This window comes from Adiantum capillus-veneris, chromosome 11, assembly GCF_014529385.1.
Source record: "Adiantum capillus-veneris isolate H3 chromosome 11, ASM1452938v2, whole genome shotgun sequence".
Lineage (NCBI taxonomy): Eukaryota > Viridiplantae > Streptophyta > Polypodiopsida > Polypodiales > Pteridaceae > Adiantum > Adiantum capillus-veneris.
The window spans coordinates 42,654,906-42,678,307 of record NC_140941.1 but is presented as its reverse complement, the minus strand read 5'-3'; the positions used below and the strand labels follow the sequence as shown (position 1 = coordinate 42,678,307).

The 23,402-nt window shown below is 39.4% G+C and overlaps 2 protein-coding genes across 2 annotated transcripts; both read right to left on the bottom strand.

The window, feature by feature from the left end:
- Positions 1–3,837: 3,837 nt before the first annotated feature.
- LOC147447161 (putative serine/threonine-protein kinase) lies at positions 3,838–4,233 on the bottom strand. Its single transcript, XM_086523580.1, has one exon. The coding sequence runs from the start codon at positions 4,231–4,233 to the stop codon at positions 3,838–3,840; it is 396 nt and encodes a 131-aa protein (XP_086379706.1).
- A 13,792-nt stretch (positions 4,234–18,025) lies between these two features.
- Positions 18,026–20,297, bottom strand: LOC147447160 (putative L-type lectin-domain containing receptor kinase S.7). The gene has a single exon (XM_086524262.1). It carries the CDS (start codon positions 20,294–20,296, stop codon positions 18,131–18,133), a length of 2,166 nt encoding a protein of 721 aa, XP_086380388.1. The 5' UTR covers position 20,297; the 3' UTR covers positions 18,026–18,130.
- Between the last annotated feature and the right edge of the window lie 3,105 nt (positions 20,298–23,402).

Below are 23,402 nucleotides of genomic sequence, written 5' to 3'. Positions count from 1 at the left end.
TTAACCATGCTTGATAAGCCGACATCTCGTCTGCTACATTGAAGTAAACTCTTTCTGCCAAAGTCAGCATAATGGTAGAAAGTGCCAATTCATCCATTTCGCTCCATTCATCTTCGTCCATATCTTCTGGTTTTATCCCCTTGAGCTTTATAGGTTTTATGTGCTTCTTTTGTACCAACACGTGCCAAATATGCTTCTTCCACAATGGGAAATTGGTTCCATCCAGCTTCTTGATATTGTAAAGAGCAGTGTTCTGTGATCCAGCCATAGCTATGCTTCACAGTAGTTTACTTTCCTGGGGAAAATTCGGCAGAGTTTCCCCTGTAAACTGACCTCTGAACCAATATCAACCTGTCAAATGAACCAAGAAAGCTTCAGATTCTGCTGAAATTTTGGCAAAGTCTCCTTTGTAAAATGGCTCTGATGTACTAAAAACAGACCAAAAACAGCTCAAAAAACCACTGTCTCTCTAACACTGTAAGCTGTGGGTAAACCTGTCCTGCACCTGTACTGTCTCTGACTATCCTGTCACTGTCCTGTAAGCATAGACTGCGACAATGCCTCAACGGCAGTAAAGCAAAGATGCAATCCCAACTGTCTAACTCACAATCAATACATCCTAGCTGCTTATCTAAGGGTGCTCGAGGGATCGCTCCAAGACCTGTATCATCGAAAGGATCTCAACATTCGAGAATCCCCCAGCTCAATAAAACCTCACTCGACCCTCAACAAAGGCTGCAGTAAATCTGACAGTACATAGACTTCCCACAAAGTCATACATCCACAAATTTCCCACTATATGCTGTAACCGCTGCGGCGGTTGTTTGCTGCGTGACTCACAGCCAGCAAACCCTCAACAGACATACATCATCTCAGACAATACATCCCATGTGGGTGTACCTGCAATGTCAGGATGAAATCTGGAATATCAAGCAGCAAACACAAGCTACCTGATGAACTAGTGGATGTCGACTACAGTCTCTATGTAGATGCGCCTGTGTCGTATGTCACACGCCTCCAAGAACTGTGAGCCGTCCTTCGATGTGTAGACAGCCACAAATCAACACTCTACGAGTGTCGATATCCTCAGCACCTGCAGACGTAGGCCGACAAACCCAAATTTGCAGAGTCGGATCTGCACCCGCTGAGACCACGTAGTCAAAAATGGCCTGCGCAGAACTTTGTCGAAGCCGAACGGTGACCGAGATGACCTCAGAATGAGCTGTGTCTTTGCCTGTCAAATTTCACTCCAATCTGAGCTGGTGACTCTAGCCTCCTGCATACTGCCCCGAGCGTGGATCTGAGCTCTGATACCAGTTGAAGGAGTACGAGTGGAAGTGCGACGCGACAGAGAGTGCGAGAAGAAGAGCACGAGTATATGGTGAACTCGCTCTACTGTACTGTGTAGAGCATAGTGAGTTCTTAGTAGGTTTTAACAAAAGAATATGTGTACATACCTGGCGGCCCACCCACTTACCTGGGCGACCACATTGAGCTTTATACCCCAACACTTCTAGCTCATGCTTGCATTTGATTGGACCCCTACAAGCCTAGCTAATCACATGCATAGTGCATATCAAGCAGCCATGCTAGCATTAGGACAAGTGCCCTCATTTCCCCTTTGAGAGAGAGGAATTGATAAATGCATAAACAACTAATTAAACTAGCTATAAGATTATTGATCCCTTTAGAGGCCAACCAATAGGCTTTAGGCACCTCTTATGAGGGAAACATGGAGAGGATCTTGACATGTGTCCTTGTTTCTTGGGTGTTATCTCTCATGCTCCTACAATTAGGGCTCGTCTCCCCATGTGTAGGGTGATAGGCTCTGTTACAGCATGTGTGGAAGCATGCAAGAGAGGGGAGGAGAAGGGGGAATGGGATGAAGGAGAAGCTCCATAGATAGTTGGGTTAGTGGGGAGGAAAGTGAGAGAGTAAGTCAACTCTCTCACTTTCTCTCCCTATATTGATTAGGGGAAAAGGTCAATAAGGGTGGTTTCCCACGGACATCTGGCCTACACCCCAACAACCTCCCACTTGAAGGTCATGGTGTCCAATAGTGGAATTAGTATAGTTAGTCTATACAAATCTGATGAAGCATCACCTAGGCTCCATCGTACATCCATAAGTTCTATGCAATGTGTAAATTGCTCCGAGGCTAGGCTCTTCATGAGAGCATCTGCGGGGTTGTCGTTAGTGTGAACCTTGACAAGCTCAATGCGCTTGCCTGCCAATGCATCTCGTATGACATGGTATCTATCCTCTATGTGTTTCGACTTTGAATGAAGCACCGGATTATTTTTCAAAGCAATGTCACTTTGACTATCACAATACAATACTGGAACCTCATGAATGCCCAAATCTCCCACTAGACAAGCTAACCATATGGCTTTCTTGCTTGCGTCAGATGCAACAACATATTTTGCCTCAATGGTAGATGAAGACGTGCAGTCTTAAAGACACGATCTCCAAGAGATAGTTTCTCTAGAAAACATGAGAACATAGTCAAATGTTGGTCTTCTACGATTCACGCAGCTCGCATAATCCGCATCCGTGTAACCTACAATAGATGCATCTCTATTTCTAAAGTGTAAACACTTGCTAGTTGTACCCTTCAAGTATCTAAGGATTTTCTTCACTGCTTCCCAGTGCTTCTTGCTAGGGTTTTCCATGTACCTACTAACCACTCCCACTACATGTGCAATGTCTAGTCTTGTGGCTACCATAGCTTACATCAATTTTCCAACTCTTGAAGAATATGGAACTTTCTCCATTTCCTCTTTCTCAGCCACTTTCTTGGAAGAATCTTCCTTGCTAAGTTTGGAGTATGTTTGCATTGGGGTACTCAGTGACTTCCCCCCCTGCATACTAAAAGATTGCAAGACTTTGTGGATGTACTTTTCTTGAGATAATTCAAGAATTTCATGTTGCCTAGCCCTCTTGATTTTCATACCAACAAAGTAATTGGCATTTCCCAAATCTTTCAAGAAAAATTGAGTGCTTAGCATTTTTTTCAACTGATTGATCTCCTCAATTGATTTTCTTGCAATAAGCATATCGTCTACATACAGTATCAAGATGATTAAATAACCATCGTTCAACCTCTTTGTGTATAAGCAATAATCCTCTTGACTTCTTATGTAACCCTGAGATTGCATTAATTTTTCAAATTTTTTAAACCACTACCTTGAACCTTGCTTGAGGCCATAGAGTGCCTTTTTAAGTCTACAAACCAATTATGCCCTTGTTTGCTCTTGGGTGTCACATAGGAAACCCATTGGTTGTTTCATGTAGACATCTTCATCTAGATCCCCAAGAAGAAACATTGTGTTCATGTCCATTTCGACAAGCTCCATGTGCTAGATAGCAACCAAGCCAAGCATAGTGCGAAGTGTAGTCATCTTGACATTGAGAGAAAATTTTATTGAATTCCACATCTTTTTGTTGCTTGAAACCCTTGGTAGCTAGACAAGCCTTGTACCTAGGCTTGGGATCTTCCGCTGTATACTTCTTCTTGTATACCCACTTGCAAGGTAAAGCATTTTTTCCTTGTGTTAATCCAACCAAATCCCTTGTCTCATTACCCAGAAACGAATGTATTCTGATTGCATAGCCTGCTCCCACTTAACACTATCATCCATTTGTATAGCTTCTGATTATTTTGCCTGCATAAACCACCTTAGGGGCAACATAGCCCAATGGCCCTGTGGCGGTCACGGTTATTTCTCTCAAATCATGGCCAACGCGACGGGAAAGTCCAAAATCAGCTAGCATGGGCTCAAATTTCTATGTCAGCAACACATTGGATTCCTTTACATCTTTATGCAGTACACATTCTCACAAGCTAGTATGCAAGTAATCTAATGCCAATGCCACACCTGCAAGGATTCTCAACCTGGTCTCACTCTCAAGAGTTCCCCTTTTTTGGCCATACAAATATTTGTCTAGGCTTTCATTACTCATGTACCTGTATACTAGCATTGAGTCTCCTTTCTCATAGCAGCACCCTTGCAATTCTAACAAATTGCGACGGCCAATGTAGTTGATCATTCTCATCTCTAAAGAGAACTCGGACTCCTTTCTCACACCTTCCTTGAGATTCTTGATTGCCATTGTTGATCCATCTGCTAAAGTAGCATTGTAGACACTATTGAATGCACCTACACCCACCTTGTTTTTGTCAGTAAAACCACATGCCACTCTTCTCAGCTCGTTATAGCTGTAGCGTAGCATGGATTCAAGTTGCTTCTTGTTTTACATGTGGTTTTGAAGGCATGTGTGGTTGGCACTCTATATTTTCCTCCCCTCTCGATACAAAAGAAAAGAATAGCAAAAACGCCCAATGCCAATAGAGTGGATACTGTTACAGAAAGGGGCATAAGTAGCTTGAGATGTTTGGGGCTTTCTGAGAAGCTGGGGTTTGTGGGATTTTTTGAGGTACTACTAGCATTTGTGGAGGTATTGGGGATTTTTGGGGATATTGACATATTGAGGGGTTGATATCTCTCTCTCTCTCTCTCTCTCTCTCTCTCTCTCTCTCTCTCTCTCTCTCTCTCTCTCTCTCTCTCTCTCTCTCTCTCTCGCTATCTCTCTCTAAAAGAAAGGTAGTGTCTTAGACACGCATAATTTACGCAAAAAAGACAAGAGCAAAGACTGATATTGAAGGATTGCAATATATGGTACATTATGGTGGCTCAAAAACTCTACAAGATAAGAATAACTAATGCTTAAGAAGTAGCAAAATTCATGGTTTAATACTAGAATGGTAACAGGACACTTTTGTGTCTTGTTAAGTGACCATTTTGCTTGAATTATTTGAAGAGTATGAAAATGAATTTCTAGGTGCTATATATCCACAAAGTTGCCTAATGAGCTGAAAAAAACTTAGCATTTTTTTTATAGTATCGATCTCACCATTAACCTTACTCTTGCACAACATTTTTGAACCTAAACTGTGTGAAAAAACAGGTCCTATTTTTGGCTTTTTTTCAATTTTTGGCAACTATACCACTCTAAACTTCATGTTTGTGAGGTTTAGATGGCTAGAGGTTAGGCCTTCATAGTTCTCAACATGTTTTGATGCTTGTAGGGAGAGCTAAGTGTTAAAATTGAAAGTTATGACCAATTTACAAGAATTGCATAATCCTGTTTTTTGGCCAAAATTAGCACTTTTATGATTTTTTTGGTGGCTTTCTTGATATCCAAATTCAATTTTGATTGTGTAAGTGTAATGTATAACATAAAGCTAATCTTCCTTGAGTTTTGGGAGACGTAATATGCTATATAGCATAGTATATGATGATGGTTGAGTTTTTTGATTCCTGAAGAATACGATACATTTTAGAGTAGCAAGTATAACTTTCTCAATATTGCTAGTTTCTTAGGCCAATTGTGTGTATTTTGTAGGTAGTGACCATATCTAATCATAGACTACAAACTTGGCTAGATACTGAGTAGTTTCTATGGGTTTCTAGAGGTCATAATGCTAAACCCAGTTTTTTCATGTTTGCTGTATTTAGCACTTTATCATTGCCCCCAAGGTTCCAATTGTAAGAGATCCATTATCCTTTTACATGCTCCATGGCTCCTTTTGAATCCAGAGGCCCAAAGGGAACTAAGAAAACATGTATATAGTATCTGTATTGAGTGTGACTATAGAAACTTTGATGATAGGTCCGCAGAATGGCAAAAATGCAACTTTTTTGTACCTATTTTTTTGCCCAAAAAAAAAATAGTGGGGTAAAAGCAACCATATGTTTTGGTCACCAACCCATTGAAGTTAACGGGTAATTTTATCTCATGTCCTACAAAAATCTCCACTCGTATTTATATGCAATCAATCATAAGAAATAGTTGTTTGGGCAAAATGCACTGGTCCATCAACTATGGAGGCTTGTAGTGACCAAGGGATGAGAAAAATTACAAGTTTAGTATTTTTTCTATATGTAATAGTTATTGAAAGATAAGCTCATGAAAGGATTTTTCAAAATGAGTGGATCTACTAAGGTTTTGGAATTTTTTCCCAAAACCCCTGAAAGGACACTTTTATGTCCTATTAGGTTACCATTCTAGTGTTAAGAGGTATAAGGTAATCTTGCTAGAAAGGTGACAAGTTTACCATATTGGAATAACCTACAAGATGAGAAATTTAAGTTGATACTTTTCTTACTTTAGAAGCTAAAATATTTTGCTAAGAAAATTGAAAGCTTTACAAAGTAGAAATGATTAACACTAAATGCGAAGCGCTTCATACGGTGGGATGTGATAATTTCTATTACCATACAAAATCTTCAATGATTCAAGTGTTGGAATTTTTTCCACATAAGAATAGTTCACGTACAGTTCATGGAGGCATTTTTTCACTCAACAAGATGAGTTTAAGTAACACTAGTATGGCCGTCCTCCTCCGGAGTTCTCTCTCTCTCTCTCTTGGTCTCTCCCCTAATTTATCGCACGCACCAGCAACCCCTCTCTCCCTCTCATGCATCGTCGTCGAGGCTGCAAGGCACATTGGATCTGACCAATCTCACCTGATAGAACGTTGAGGCCTCTTATGTTTGTTCCTATGATAGTTTTGCCATTCCTTGAAGATTTTAAAATGAAAGTGAAAATTTATGTTTTCTAAAAACTTAATTCAAGCCTTTCATGTGTCTAGAGAATGGTAAAAGCTGTGTCGTGAGCGAAGTTTAGCATATCCAACAACAATCAGGGCATTATAAATTGTTGCATGCTCCCAAAGCATTTCAAAATGTCATCATTGCATCAATGTTGGGGATAAACTAAACTATTTTTAATTCCTAAGCAACCCCATTGATCAAAAGATATATAACCTTATAGTCTTAACCTCTTAATATAGTCTCATAGGCAAAATGATTTGAGCCTTTTTTGAAATTAGGGTAGAGGACGATGCATGTGCATACATCCTCCATGCTTTTCCTTATGCTTGCATTAGAACTTGATTGTCAAGTGCATCAAAAGCTTTTAAAAGGAGATTTTGCAATGGATAAGTCTTAAAAACCAAGCCTATGCATAAAACAGTAGATTCAACCTTCCTTGGGTTTGTAGTCCTTGATGACAAAGGTAAAATCAAAGATAGGAGCTTGAGCAAGTTGAAAGAAGAGGAACATCATAGAAGCAGCGGTGATTTTGCTACATCTAGTATATTTGAATATTTTTACACTCAATATCTGGGTGGAATTACACTTAACCTAGATTTGTCTCAAGCACTAATTGGAGACATTACGTGCAGATCTTCAAAGGCTTGCAAGGCCTCTATGAATTTAGAGCTCATTGCATCAACACCATGCACTTGTGGATGCCCAACCGAATGCCCTGCATTATGTTGCATGTTCACATGGTCCTCCGTATCATCAAGGGTCGTGGCATGAGTGCCTTCATCGCTTGGCACTATGATGAAAACTATAGCAGGGTAGCTACTGCATGTAATGAACACGGTATCCACCACTCTGGCAAGCACTTGAGAACTAAGATGCCGATAGCTGAACATGCACATATGCAAGAGAGAAAGGTCGCAAGTGAAAAACGTGCAGGCAACTGTGTATATCAGCATATTGCGCCCTTGGAACAAATCCGTCTTCTACGCATATTCTTTCAGTCCAAATGGAACGAAAAAACTCATCGCTTTTGAGTACTTCTAATTATGCTCTTCCTTTCTATGATTGACTTGTGTGGCAAACATCGTTTTTTCCTTAGATTTGGCAGTGGATTTGCTGTAGCTATTGAGGCGGTCCGGGGCAGGCAACAAGAAGAGTGGCCTCTAAGCACCCTTCTAGGCTCCCGTGCTGCTCAATTGGGTTGGGGTTGGAAAAAACAACAAACATACACACGAACCTGCAACCTAACCCTACACAAATTTGGGGCACCACCTAGTTTTGGATGCGAACTAGGACGCGCGCGCGTGAGAGAGAGAGAGAGAGAGAGAGAGAGAGAGAGAGAGAGAGAGAGAGAGAGAGAGAGAGAGAGAGAGAGAGAGAGAGAGAGAGAGATAATGCTCGGGCTACTTTGAAATGTATCGGGAGTGATCAAGCAAACACAATTATATATGTAAGAAAGAGAGAGAAGAGGGAGGGGATGCTTGTTGCATTAATACCTTCTTACAAATCTATCATGACCAATCAAAGTGAGATTAGTATTTGTTCAACATAGCTTGAGTAAATTACACCACAATACATCACAAGAAAAGCCACCCCAATCACTGTCTTAAGGCTAGGGGAGTCATCTCCACCCGGTCGCCCTCTTACAATATGTGGGATTTATGGCTAAATTGATGACAACACCCAGAGACAAGCTATCAATAACTTTAAAAAAAACACCAAGACACTTACACATCATTGTTGTCCATTACTTCACGCTGGAAGAGAGACAAAGTATCCAAGCTCAGTCCAAATCCACCCACCTTGATTCAACAAATGTTGGGCTTACACTAGTAGGAGAAATGATAGATTTCCAACTCTCAATTGAATGATCACTCTCTCTCTCTTACAATGGCATAGAGTTCCCTTAATAATCACCCCTATTACAACACATGCATATGCATAAGACAATGAGCTTCCACTCAAGAGCTCCTTCTAGAGAGGTTGAGCTTGGCTTCTCAAGCTATAGCATAGTGCTCTTGCTTATGACTCCCCCCTTTTTGTGCTAGCTACACCCTCCTTTTATAGCAATTTTGAGGGCTAGGGTTACTCCTCTAACCATGGTTGGTGGGTTAGATTTTCAGCACTTATCTAATTTCTTTTGCTTAGAATTATCAAGAAGTTGGTGTGGATAGATGAAGAAGAGAGAGAGGAGAGAAGTGGAGGTGATAGGACTTTTCATAGTAGGTTAGTGTTAGTAAATTAGTAGAGTTAGTATGTTTATTAATTTACAAATAGAATTGGATATTTAAAATGGGAGTATCCATGTAGGATACTAATAAGGAAGAAAAAACTCTTAATAGGTAAGAAAACATGGATTTCTTACAATGTTGATGCTCCAAGTGTCTTGAGTAGAGTCAATTTTGACGCTTGTTGACGGTCCACTAGATTTGACAGTACGTTTTTTCTCCACTCTGGACCTTCCTTGAGATCCAAGGTAAGTGAACATGAGTAATCAATCACCATGATGCTGTCTTTCAAGAGAAGAGGCTGAATTTTGTGGTTTTTTTTTATAGATATGTGTAATATGGATGAGGAAAAATGAGAAGTCTAGGTTGTCAATTTTGGAATGGAAGTGTGTGTAGGAGACATGAGCTCACCATGGTTTCTCTTATTCTTCAAGGTTGAGAAGAAGGTGAGTAGGGTGCAGAGAAGAGTGGTGAGAGAGGTAGGCATGATGAGTGGAGAAGTGTGTGTGAAAGAGGAAAATGATAAAGTGGAAAAGGGAGTGTGGCTGCATAGCATGGGTAAAATGGGGTCCACCAATAAAATCATAGCTCACAGCTCATAGCTCAAAAAAATATGAAACAATTTGAGGTAAAAGTTCAGCTCACTACCTACAACTTTTGTTTGTATCACCTTTTCAAATTCGGGGAGCATGTGATCTTTAAAAATTCAACAAAACCGACTGTTTTTTCCACTGCACAAAGTCCTTGTGAGGTCCTTCTTTGGATGATTCTCTTGAATACCTCCAAGAGTGAGCTCCCCATGGTGCATGCGTGCATGCCACATACCCTTGACCTTATTTGGTAGGTCTATCATTGAAGATATTGTTGAGATCATAATATAAGTGAATAGTACAACTAAGAAAATCAAATATTGAGGGGTCTAAAAAAATATGTACATGTCAAATATAAATAATATAGGTGGAAAAAATATAAAGGAGTCAAAATAAATCTCTCATTATAATTCTACCATAAAAAGATGAATATTTTTGGTTGTCTAATTTATGAGAGTAATAGAGAATAGATGTAGGAAGGAAAAAATCACAATAGTGAAAAAATATACACATTAATAGAACTAGTTTTTTTGGATTTTTATTGGGATGGAGTTACATCAAAAATAAGAGAAGCTTGCATGAAATTATTTTTATATGGAATAAAGAGTATGCAAAATGGTAAGAAAAAGTATGGTAATGGTGAGTCAATGTACATAGCATAAATAACACACCATAGGTAGAAATATTTAAATAAATACCAAAATAATTATGAAAAATCCTTTTATTTTGGCCCTATATACAATGAAATATTTACACACAAATAGGCCATAATACACTTATATTTTTTATTTTTTTGGCTCAACTAGCCCAGTGACTAGCTAATTAAGGGTTTTTAAGAAGATATCGGAAAAGTCCCCTAGCTCACACACGTCTATGTACAGTGAAATGGTAGGGATAACCAAAATGTTTGAGTGATTTGATAGGGTGAGGTAGCTTACTATGGTAATTATGGAAAGCCGAAAAATGGCAATCATTAGTCCCCCCCTTAGATAATGGTACATTCATGTACCATTTATCCGATCATACAACATGTAGATTGTGTAACGTCTGTCTTTGTCTGCTCTCATCTTTGAAGAACCTTTGTTGTATGATTAAAAAACCTTGTGTGATATGAAAGGTTCTCAGAGCCAATAGCAGGATGTAATGAAGTGACTGAGTAAACCTCCTCCATTGAGAAAGTTTCCATAAGCACCCCTCAGGATCAAAGATCTTGAAATATCTTTCCCAAAGAGAGATGTATGGTATGGAAACACTTACTGATTTCGATTGAAGAAACTTGTATATTTTATGTTTTCCATCATTACATCTATCACTATGAATGTGATATAAAAGATTGGTTGCTCTTCCTCCTGTGTAAAGTTCATATATCTACTACGATCTTCAAGAGCTTGTATGAGCAAATTCATGAACTGTAGCTCATAAAATTCATTCAACCTGGGTAGGCTCATCAAGTCAAAAAGTCTATGACTTTCATGATTTAGGAAATCTTGATCCATGCTTCCAACTGCTATTGGAAGATATTGCAAATAGTTTACCACATAAGTAGATAATAGATGAAGGTTTCTATTGCTTCCAACACATTGGAAGAGAATAGATTTTGGTACTGATTGATGAAATATCCACATGTAGCAATCAACAAGTTTTTCATCTATGATGAAGACCAGAAGCATCACATTGTGCGACCTCCATACACCAAAGAACCAAATGAAGAAGGTTTGGAAACATCCGTTCATCACCAAGTATTCATGTCCTCTTCCACTTAAGAAGGTATGGTGCCCCCGATGAAAGGTATATGTGAAGAGAGGAGAAGTTGATTTTGAAGAGGTGAAACCCAATGTGAAGATGATTGGGGCTTCAAAAGTTTGGATTTTCTTGCTAAGAGATTGTCCCATGAATGAAGAGCCACCCACTAAAACACCATTGGAGAGAATGATACCCTTCTGACAGTTTCCTTTTATGATTTTATGTTTTACTAATCTCCCATGTTCTTCATCCCCTTCTAAGCCCCCCCTTTGACAAGGTTGTAACTCCTCACATTGTACCACCTCAAAGGTTGACGGATTACTGTTTGATTTTGTGAAAACTTTGGCTTCTTGCATGATAGGTTTCTCCATGCTTAACATACATGGGTCATACCAATGCTTTTCAACATCCTCAAACACTTCTTGAAGATTATCCTCACATGGATTCAACTCGCACTCTTCTACTTTGTTTTGGAGTTGGCATTCCATGTACACAATCATCTCTTTATGATCAATGTGTTCTATGATCTCCCCACCTATGATTTCATCTTCTTCTTCACTCTCTTCTTTTAGACGAGATACACTCTCAGAACATTCCATAAGATCAAGGTTATCTTCAAGGTCTTCATTCTCCATAGAGTCATGTTGCACAAAAGCTTCGTCTGCTCGGACTAGAAATTGATCCTTCACCAAAAGGTTGGATGTATCCATTATTGAATCATCAATGCCATTTGAGATATCTTGTGTCGATTTTTGCATGCTTGTGATAAAGGTAGAAGAAAGAGATTCCACATTTGAATCTTGGCCACACACTTTAGCACTTGAATAATCGATTGGCATGTAAGTAACTTCTTCAACATTTGTCGGAGTAGAAGGAGACAGGTATGGAAAAGGAGATGACTTCTTGATAGAAACACTTTCAGGATGGTTGGTTCTTCCAGCATGATGGAAACCATTTTTTATGTAGAAGTACTTGTGAAACTTCCTTTGGGCAATAGTGATCGCTTCTTCAAAGGTAGAGGGTCCACTACAATTAACCTTAGTATTTAGGAAAGGAGACAAACCCGAAATAAATTGCTCCATTTTTACATAATCTGGAAATGTAGAACTAAACCCACATCCTCCCCATTGATGAGAAAAAATATCCTCATAAGCATAGTAGTCTTCACCATGTTGTTGAAGTCTCCCTCATGAAGCCCATGCTTTCTCTGTTGTTGGAAATTTAGAGAATCTGGTATTCAAAGCTTTGGAAATCTGGGTATATCCATCTTCAATCTGAGAAGACATACTCCAAAACCATTGCTTAGCGTTGCCTCTAAGGCATAGCAATAGAAAATCCCCTTTTTCAATGTCATCCCTTTTACCAAGGATACGACAAACCATTCTAAAATCAGCAAGAAAATCATCAACATCTTCTTCTAGATTGCCAAAGAAGATTGGGATATCATCAAAGGTATAGCGTGTCATAGACTCTCAATGCTAGAACCACACAAAGATTAGTTCCAAACAATCATTTTCTCTCATGACATCCACTAACTACACAAAGTTTTGAAACTTTCAACATGAATTCTAGATTCTTATGTGAAAATGCTTTTTTCCTTTCTTATGTTATGCTTATCCAAACCATATTCTAGATCAATTTTTGTTGCCTTGAAATTAACTCGGTCATACAAGTTTTCATGATTCATATAATCTACTTGATTATGCTAAAATTCAAGCATGCATGCAATACAACAACAATAAGCACAAAGTAATTCCTCAGTGGGGGCACCAATTTGAGGTGGTCCGGGGCGGGCAACAAGAAGAGTGGCCTCTAAGCACCCTTCTAGGCTCCCGTGCTGCTCAATTGGGTTGGGGTTGGAAAAAACAACACACACACACACAAACCTTCAACCTAACCCTACACAAATTTGGGGCACCACCTAGTTTTGGATGCGAACTAGGACGCGCGCGCGTGAGAGAGAGAGAGAGAGAGAGAGAGAGAGAGAGAGAGATAATGCTCGGGCTGCTTTGAAATGTATCGGGAGTGATCAAGCAAACACAATTATATATGTAAGAAAGAGAGAGAAGAGGGAGGGAATGCTTGTTGCATTAATACCTTCTTACAAATCTATCGTGACCAATCAAAGTGAGATTAGTATTTGTTCAACATAGCTTGAGTAAATTACACCACAATACATCACAAGAAAAGCCACCCCAATCACTGTCTTAAGGCTAGGGGAGTCATCTCCACCCGGTCGCCCTCTTACAATATGTGGGATTTATGGCTAAATTGATGACAACACCCAGAGACAAGCTATCAATAACTTTAAAAAAAACACCAAGACACTTACACATCATTGTTGTCCATTACTTCACGCTGGAAGAGAGACAAAGTATCCAAGCTCAGTCCAAATCCACCCACCTTGATTCAACAAATGTTGGGCTTACACTAGTAGGAGAAATGATAGATTTCCAACTCTCAATTGAATGATCACTCTCTCTCTCTTACAATGGCATAGAGTTCCCTTGCTAATCACCGCTATTACAACACATGCATATGCATAAGACAATGAGCTTCCACTCAAGAGATCCTTCTAGAGAGGTTGAGCTTGGCTTCTCAAGCTATAGCATAGTGCTCTTGCTTATGACTCCCCCCTTTTTGTGCTAGCTACACCCTCCTTTTATAGCAATTTTGAGGGCTAGGGTTACTCCTCTAACCATGGTTGGGTTAGATTTTCAGCACTTATCTAATTTCTTTTGCTTAGAATTATCAAGAAGTTGGTGTGGATAGATGAAGAAGAGAGAGAGGAGAGAAGTGGAGGTAATAGGACTTTTCATAGTAGGTTAGTGTTAGTAAATTAGTAGAGTTAGTATGTTTATTAATTTACAAATAGAATTGGATATTTACAATGGGAGTATCCATGTAGGATACTAATAAGGAAGAAAAAACTCTTAATAGGTAAGAAAACATGGATTTCTTACAATGTTGATGCTCCAAGTGTCTTGAGTAGAGTCAATTTTGACGCTTGTTGACGGTCCACTAGCTTTGACGGTACGTTTTTTCTCCACTCTTGACCTTCCTTGAGATCCAAGGTAAGTGAATATGAGTAATCAATCACCATGATGCTGTCTTTCAAGAGAAGAGGCTGAATTTTGTGGTTTTTTTTTATAGATATGGGTAATATGGATGAGGAAAAATGAGACTAGATGGTCACTTTTGGAATGGAAGTGTGTGTAGGAGACATGAGTTCACCATGGTTTCTCTTATTCTTCAAGGTTGAGAAGAAGGTGAGTAGGGTGCAGAGAGGAGTGGTGAGAGAGGTAGGGATAATGAGTGGAGAAGTGTGTGTGAAAGAGGAAAACGATAAAGTGGAAAAGGGAGTGTGGCTGCATAGCATGGGTAAACTGGGGTCCACCAATAAAATCATAGCTCACAGCTCGTAGCTCAAAAAAATATGAAAAAAAATTGGGATAAAAGTTCAGCTCACTACCTACAACTTTTGTTTGTATCACCTTTTCAAATTCGGGGAGCATGCGATCTTTAAAAATTCAACAAAACCGACTGTTTTTTCTAGTGCACAAAGTCCTTGTGAGGTCCTTCTTTGGATGATTCTTTTGAATACCTCCAAGAGTGAGTTCCCCATGGTGCATGCATGCATGCCACATACCCTTGACTTTATTTGGTAGGTCTATCATTGAAGATATTGTTGAGATCATGATATAAGTGAATAGTACAACTAAGAAAATCAAATATTGAGGGGTCTAAAAAAATATGTACATGTCAAATATAAATAATATAGGTGGAAAAAATATAAAGGGGTCAAAATAAATCTCTCTCATTATAAGTCTACCATAAAAAGATGAATATTTTTGGTGGTCTAATTTATGAGAGTAATAGAGAATAGATGTAGGAAGGAAAAAATCACAATAGTGAAAAAATATACACATAAATAGAACTAGTTTTTTTGGATTTTTATTAGGATGGAGTTATATAAAAAATAAGAGAAGCTCGCATGAAATTATTTTTATATGGAATAAAGAGTATGCAAAATGGTAAGAAAAAATATGGTAATGGTGAGTCAATGTACATAGCATAAATAACACACCATAGGTAGAAATATTTAAATAAATACCAAAATAATTATAAAAAATCCTTTTATTTAAGCCCTATATACAATGAAATATTTACACACAAATGGGCCATAATATACTTTTATTTTTTATTTTTTTGGCTCAACTAGCTAATTAAGGGTTTTTAAGAAGATATAGAAAAAGTCCCCTAACTCACACATGCCTATGTACAATGAAATGGTAGGGATAACCAAAATGTTTGAGTGATTTGATAGCTAGGGTGAGGTAGCTTACTATGGTAATTATGGAAAGCCAAAAAATGGCTATCACTATGTGGACACAAAACCGATGATAGTAGAGATAGGGGACAGTAGACAAAGGAGGCTATGAGTTGTTGCAAGAGGAGCACATGCAAACACGCGAGCACGAAAGAAGCAAGGTGATGTAATGTGCAGGGATGGGAGCATGGATCAAGGAAGAAGAGATGGGACGTGTGGGATGCGGTTTAAGTAACCGCCCATCCACAGTTCAAGGTGGCGGCAATGGTGTAGCCATGTAGGCTCCCGCAATGGCCTTGAGGTGGGGTCCCGCACCTTGCAAGGTAGAGAAGGTACACTTGTCCTACAGGTCAAGGTGTGCATTGACACCTAAGCTGCGCCTGCTGCTTAAGCCCATGGCAGAAGAGGACGTCGATTCTAGTGGGGTGAGGTTTGTCTGGATGCAATCACTCTAGTTTGAGGCTCCTCGATAGCATTTGGAGCATCTGAGTATAGCCAAGCTAACTTCAACTATGTTGAACCCATTTTCCAGTACTCATATTGCGGTGATGTATTGGACATGACTGCCTCCATACTGCGCCTAAGAGGCTTCAAGAGCATGCTGTTGAGTTTGGTGCATTTTATTAAACATTCTAGAGACTTGGAGTACAGCATGAAGATCATCAAAGGCTTGCAAGGCCTTTGCAAATTTAGGGCTCATTGCACCAGCACTCTGCGCTTGTGGGCACCCAACCGAATGCCTTGCATTAAGTCGAATGTTCACATGGTCCTCCATATAATGCTTACATTGCTCGGCACTGTGATGGATGGTTTACATTGGAAGCTTGCATTCAAAACTGAAGCAGGGTACCTTATACGGCTTTGCATTGAAATCAGGGAAGAGAGGAGCATTTGTAGCCACGTGGAAGTTCACCTTCTCTTTTTAATATTACAAAAAAAGATTGTTAAAATTTACTAGGTGAAAAAGATTTATTACGGTCACTACAAGCATATAGCATATAAATAAATTTTTCAACATTAGAAAGTTTAGACTTAAAAGTGACATAAATTATTCATATATGCAAAAATACGAAGTTCTTCTTGCATAGTGATATGTGCAAATATCTTGACTTTGATAAAATTACTAGATGATAAATTTTTTAAATGAAAAAAGCTAATCTTTTCTATCAAAACAGTTTTCACACTTCTCACCAACCCTTTTTACACTTTGAAATAGAAAAAGAAGTGAGAAAAGTGCTAAAACTTTTCTCACCAACCCTTTTTACACTTTGAAATAGAAAAAGAAGTGAGAAAAGTGCTAACGCTTGTAGCTAGCTAGCGTGGTTTTGAAGGCATGTGTGGTTGGCACTTTATATTTTCCTCCTCCTCCAGATACAAAAGAAAACAATAGCAAAAATGCCCAATGCCAATAGAGTGGATATTGTTACAAAAAGGGGCATATAGCTATAGATGTTTGGGGCTTTCTGAGGAGCTGGGGTTTGTGGGGATTTTTGAGGTACTACTGCGATTTGTGGAGGTATTGGGGCTTTTCGGGGATACTGACATATTGAGGGGTTTTGAGATATTGATCTCTCTCTCTTTCTCTCTCTCTCTCTCTCTCTCTCTCTCTCTCACACACACACACACACAAAATGTAGTGTCTTATAGAGGCATAATTTGCGCAAAAAAGACAAGAGCAAGGACTGATATTGAAGGATTGCAATATATGGTACATTAAGGTGGCTCAAAAACTCTATAGGAGGAGAATAACTAATGCTTAAGAAGTAGCAAAATTCATTGTTTAAGAGGTATAAGGTAACCTCGCTAGAAAGGTGAAAATTTTACCATATGCGAATAATCTACAAGATGAGAAATTTGTATATGGTACAAAAATTCTCATCGTCTCATAAGAGAAATCTTGTTAGCAAAAATGAAAAAAAAAAAGAAATAATCTACATTGAAATTCAACTTTTCTTCACTTTAATAGATAAGAATTTTTGACATTATGCAAAATATTTGATGGCTATTAAAGAGATAAATTGTGGTAGAATCTGTTGTATATTATTTAACTCAAAAAACCACTTCTACATTAAAGTCCAATTCTTTTGCACCTTGAAAGATAAGAAGTTTTATCACAATATCACTTTTATCTTGCTACAAAAGGTGGAAATATAACATCATAAAGAAAATTTATAGTAAAGCTCAATATTTTAGTTTTACTTTAGATTATGTAAGTTATTATCATAACAGAAAATTTTATAGCATTTAAATGTTTAAAGATTTACTATGAAATTATGAAACATTAAAGTTGATACTTTTCTTACTTTAGAAGCTGAAATATTTTGCTAAGAAAAGTGAAACTTTACAAAGTAGAAATGATTAACATACAAAATCTTCAATGATTACCATACAAAATCATATATTCATATATGCAAAAAAAAGAAGTTCTTCTTGCATGGTAATATGTGCAAATATCTTGACCTTGATAAAATTACTACATTAAGATGATAATTTTTTTTAATGAAAAAAGCTCATCTTTTCTATCAAAACAGTTTTCGCAGTTCTCACCCTTTTCACACTTTCAAATAGAAAAAGAAGTGAGAAAAGTGCTAAAACTTGTAGCTAGCTGCATGAATTACTTGGTGTTCATCTTGGTAGGCAAGCTGGGTAGCCGAATGTTGACGTGCTGTTTGCGCTGGCCTGTGAAGCTGAGGTTGCTAAGGTTCCAGAAGTGGAGGACGCTGATGCAGATGGCAAGCTGGTTAGGGCTGTAGGATACAATGGCCTTGTTGCAGGAAGAGGCTGCATAATCAACAGGGTATCTCCATGAAGTGCTTGAGATACCTGTCTCATAGATGGCCGAGACTCCGGCGAAGGGCTGCAGCACATGAGCGCAACGTGCAAAACACATTTCCAATGCTGCTTTTGGGCAGGCTCGACATGCATGGCGGGGTCCAGAGCCTCCATGAGCTGGTTGCCTTGGTGGAGGAGCCATACCCAGTCGACAAGTCGGAAATCGATATTGTCCTCCGGCCTTGTTGCTCGGTGCAGTGCGGGACGGCAACATGCCACCTCTAGAGCAAGTACTCCGAATCCATACACATCTGCTTTCTCGGTTACTTTGCCTGCATAAACCACCTCAGGGGCAACATAGCCCGGCGTCCCTGCGGCGGTCATTGTAACTGCTCCCTGATCGTGGCCAACGAGACGGGCAAGTCCAAAATCAGCCAGCATGGGCTCAAATTTCTCTGTCAGCAACACATTGGCTGCCTTCACATCTCTATGCAGTACACATTCCCACAAGCCAGTATGCAAGTAATCTAATGCCAACGCCACACCTGCAAGGATTCTCAACCTGGTCTCACTCTCAAGAGCTCCCCTTTTCTCGCCATAGTACAGATATCTGTCCAGGCTTCCGTTCCTCATGTACTTGTACACTAGCATTGCCTCTCCTTTCTCGTAGCACCACCCTTGCAATTCTAACAGATTGCGGTGGCGAATGCTGCTGATTATTCCCATCTCTGAAGAGAACTCGGTCTCCTTTCTCACACCCTCCTTGAGTTTCTTAATTGCCACTGCTGATCCATCTGCTAAAGTAGCTCTGTAGACACTACTGAATGCACCTACACCCACCTTGTTTTCATCAGTAAAACCACATGCCGCTCTTCTCAGCTCGTTATAGCTGTAGCGCGGCATGGACGCAAGTTGCTTGTTGTTGTACATGTGGTTCTGAAGGCCTGTGTTGTTGGCACTCTGCATTTTCCTCCTCCTCCAGATACAAAAGAAAACAATAGCAAAAACGCCCAATGCCAATAGAGTGGACACTGTTACAGAAAGAGGCACAAGCAGCTTGAGATGTCTGGGGCTTTCTGAGGAGCTGGGGTTTGTGTGATTTTCTGAGGTAATACTGGGATTTGCGGACGTATTGGGGATTTCTGGGGATTCTGCGGATGCTGATTTATTGAGGGGTTTTGAGATATTGAGATCTTCACTAGAAAAATTCCAAGAGTAGAGAGCATGCCCTTCCAAAGAAGTTTGTGGCCAGTAAACTGTGGCTGAGAACCCAACATACATAAAATCACTGAAAATGCTCGATAGATCATGAGAAAGCTGCAAGCATGGCTGAGAAGGGCGTTGAGACAACAAGGAGTTTGTCATCCAAACCTGAATGAGGTTTAGGGAGGATGTGTACTCAATCCAAGTTGTGAAGGTGAAATTGTTGTAGAGATAAAGCTGTGGGTAGAAGCCAGAGGTTGAATTGGGACTTGTATCAATGACTTTGCGGGATAGTAAAGAGTTGATGTCAATCCCGATGTGGCTCGAGCTCGGCTCTTCCTCCCCCGTAGAAGAGGGCAAACTGCTTTCAAAGGTATCAAACTCAACGGCAAAGAAATTAGTAGTGGTGGAGTTTAGTGAATCTGAGTCCATCAGGCCCAGACCTGCACCATCACTATTGTAGGGTGCTTTCTCAGAATCAGAGATGAAGAAAGCCATACCACTACCATCCTTGGTATACTCACCACTTGTGATGATTTGGAAAGAGAAGGAGGTGTTAAAGGAGGCAACCTTCTTGGGAAAATCACTAGTGCTATTCATGAATTGGATGCGATCCTTGTACACAAATCTTCCCAGATCACTCGTCCCATTTCCGGGATCTGCTGTATTAAGCCACACGACCGAGTCCATAATCGATGGACTTCGGCCTTTATACCAAGAATCTTCTGTCACAAATTCGAAATCTGCAAGATCTGTGTTACTAAATGAACTATGCTGGAAATGCAAACTCTCAGTCAGCTGCATCATAAAAGACATTATTGAGATTGCATGAAGAACAAGCTTAGTTGATTGGGATTCATGGGCTTGAGCAGCTCTTGACCACTTCATTTTGAAATGGTCTGCTCTTTCTGCAGTTAACAACGGACACAAAGCTAATGCAATGCAGATACACAGAAAAGAGAGAGAGAGAGAGAGAGAGAGAGAGAGAGAGAGAGATTCAAGCCCCTATTACAGAATACCGTATTGCACATAGGGCGACCTATAATGGAGGCACGTACAGCACGTCTTACAGACTGCAGCCTCCAGCGAGACACAACGAGAGAGAGCGAGTCTTAAGCCTTGACTCAGCTAGTTACTAACGGCGAGACACAGAGAGTAGAGAGAGAGAGAGAGAGAGAGAGAGAGAGTAGAGTCTCTGACTCTCTAGAGAGTCATGGCGCCAGAAGCTCAATAATGTTGTCACATTGCTGTCAACAAGGGATTAGTGATGAACATGATGCAAAGTCTCTCAAGGATGCCTCAATAAAGAAATTAAATTAAACAAAAATTCCGTTTATCTATTTTGGTTGGATTGTTCAAGGCTTTCTAATCTTTATTCCTTTTTGACGATTGAGATCCGTTTTGGAATGCATAGCATGTAATTTGTCACAAATTACCTAGCAAAAAAGGAAATTATGTTTAAAAATTATGTCTCCAAAGCCTACATAACCAACTCAAATTATAGTTTTAGCATCTTATATCGATACACTATCCGTCTTCCTTTTAAAAGCAAGATTTTTTATTTTTGGTTTTTGGCGAAATTTAATCTCACAACTAGGGGTATTTTGAGAATTTTGCAAAATTTGAGGAGCATTTTGGGAGTTTTTGAAATTTGAAAGGTATTTTGGAAATTTCCACAAATTAGAGGAGTATTTTTGTAATTTTTCCTTCAATTATTTGTTCTCTCCCAGACCTCTCTCTCTCTCTCTCTCTCTCTCTATTACTGGAATTATCTATATCTACCATTGAGACTCCCTCCTCATCTCTATCTATGCATAGTACCCATGTATAAAGGAGGAAGGGATTCTCGTCCCTCCCACGACCACCTTTACCAACTCCTTGATCTGGAGGTGTGCTCTACACAAAAGAGAGAGAGAGAGAGAGAGAGAGAGGGTGCGGCCTCCGGAGCTCCTACATACATCCCTCATCAATGAGAAAATCGCAACTCATGATCTGCAAGGCTGGAAGGGAGACATTAAGAAAATTTAGAGCTCATTTTTGGGCCTTGTAAGAATTAAGTGTTTATGTGACAGCTTTCAAAAATGGGGATCGGTATTTTTTTGAAAATAAGATCCAAATTTGTGGGAGGTTCGATATTAAGAATGTACTTTTCAAATGTTATCTATTGGTATATAGGATGCATGTATCGGACTTTGCCTTCATATAGATCTAGAAAAAGGTGATTTCAAATTACCGTAATGGTAAAAAAACTAGCTGATTGAAAAACATGGCATAACTTTCATAGAACTCATCTAAAATTTTTGAACCTTGGATCTTTAGAACCCATTTTTCAAGAGCTTTCCAATGATAGGTCATATCATGGGGTTCTAAAAAATTATTTTGTCATAAAAACTAATATCTAATTCTTCCAAATGATTTTCTCATGTCAAAATGATCATTTAATATGGGGAGGTGCCAAGGGAGTAAAAGCTAGAATATTAGTAAGGCTTCCAAAGCTGTCTCAGTAGGGATCAAAAAGAAAAAAATTAGGGATCCAAAGGGGGACAGTCTGCAAAAGAGCAATGTGCATCAATGGAGCTTAAAAGACCTAAGGTTCAGCCCCATTAAGACTTCCATAGGCTACGGTTCCAAAATTTAATAAAAATATCCAATGGCAAAAATTGGATGGTTATGGGAAGACTAAAAAAATCTTAGGGAGGAGGGGGCGAGTCCTAAAGGTAGGGGAAGAGAGAAATACACACACACACACACACACACACAAGCTCTCCCTTTACACAAAGAGAATAATGGACACATGGTAGGCTACTAGCCCACATGCCCCCAATCTTCCCTCAAATCCTATTGGATGACCATAGAGGTGAACCAATGAGAATTAGGCTAGAGTAAGATTAGTCTAATCAATTTAAAAACACTCGATAAAAGAACCAATAGAAATTAAGCTCCTTAGAAGACTATTGGACAGTCTACCAAGGGGTCCAATGAGCATCAAGCAGCCCAATGGCTTGCTTCATTCCTATTGGCCAGAAGACTAAAAGATCCAATGAGAGTTTAAATAAATTATTTAATTATCTAAAGCTCTCGCAAAAGGAAAAAGGGAGACACTTGTCACAAGACTATCAACCATGCTTCTTAGTTGCTATTGCCTAAGCTCTGCAGGAGAGCCAATGGGAAGCCAGCAAGAGAAAATGGGAAGACGGGTCGACCAAGAAGAGAGAGAGAGAGTTGGAAATTTTTTTTATTCTAACTCATTGACTACACACACACAACTCATGTGTTGAGCAAGGACTCCATCTCCTTCTCCAAGCATTGAGAAGTAGAGGCCTGCAACAACAACTCTTGGCTATGGAATGCAGACCCAACCAAGAGCCAAGCTTCAATGGCATGCTCATCTCCTCTACCATGCTACTTACTAAGCTAAGCTATGCTATAAGAGTGATTATGTGAGAAGAATACTTCTTTCTTGTAAGATACATCTTCTTCCTCTTCATCTTTCCTCGTTCCCTACTAGCTCTCACCATCTGTGAAAGGTGTGTGAGGTCTTGGGACTGAGTTTAGGCCCACTACGTGTGTTTTTCAAACATAATTTGGTGCACGAGGCTTCCATCTTCATTGCACCAACGAGTTTTGTCAAGGAACACAAAGATTGTATTGTACAAAAGTCTCTCTTGATGAGAGAAGCTATAATACAAAGCCTTTTTGGAGGGGAAACCGGCTACATGTAGATCATGTCCTCAACTGTTGTCAATTGTTCTATTTCTCTCTCTTTTCAAGTATTGTCTATGCCAAACTAGCTAGGTGTAATTGCTATGTTGCATTCTCCAACCAAGTACTCTCTCTATGCTCATTTGGGAACTTGTTCTTAATGAAATGCTCACTATGTTATCATTTTCTGCTCTACACAAGTTACTAGTGCATTAAATGT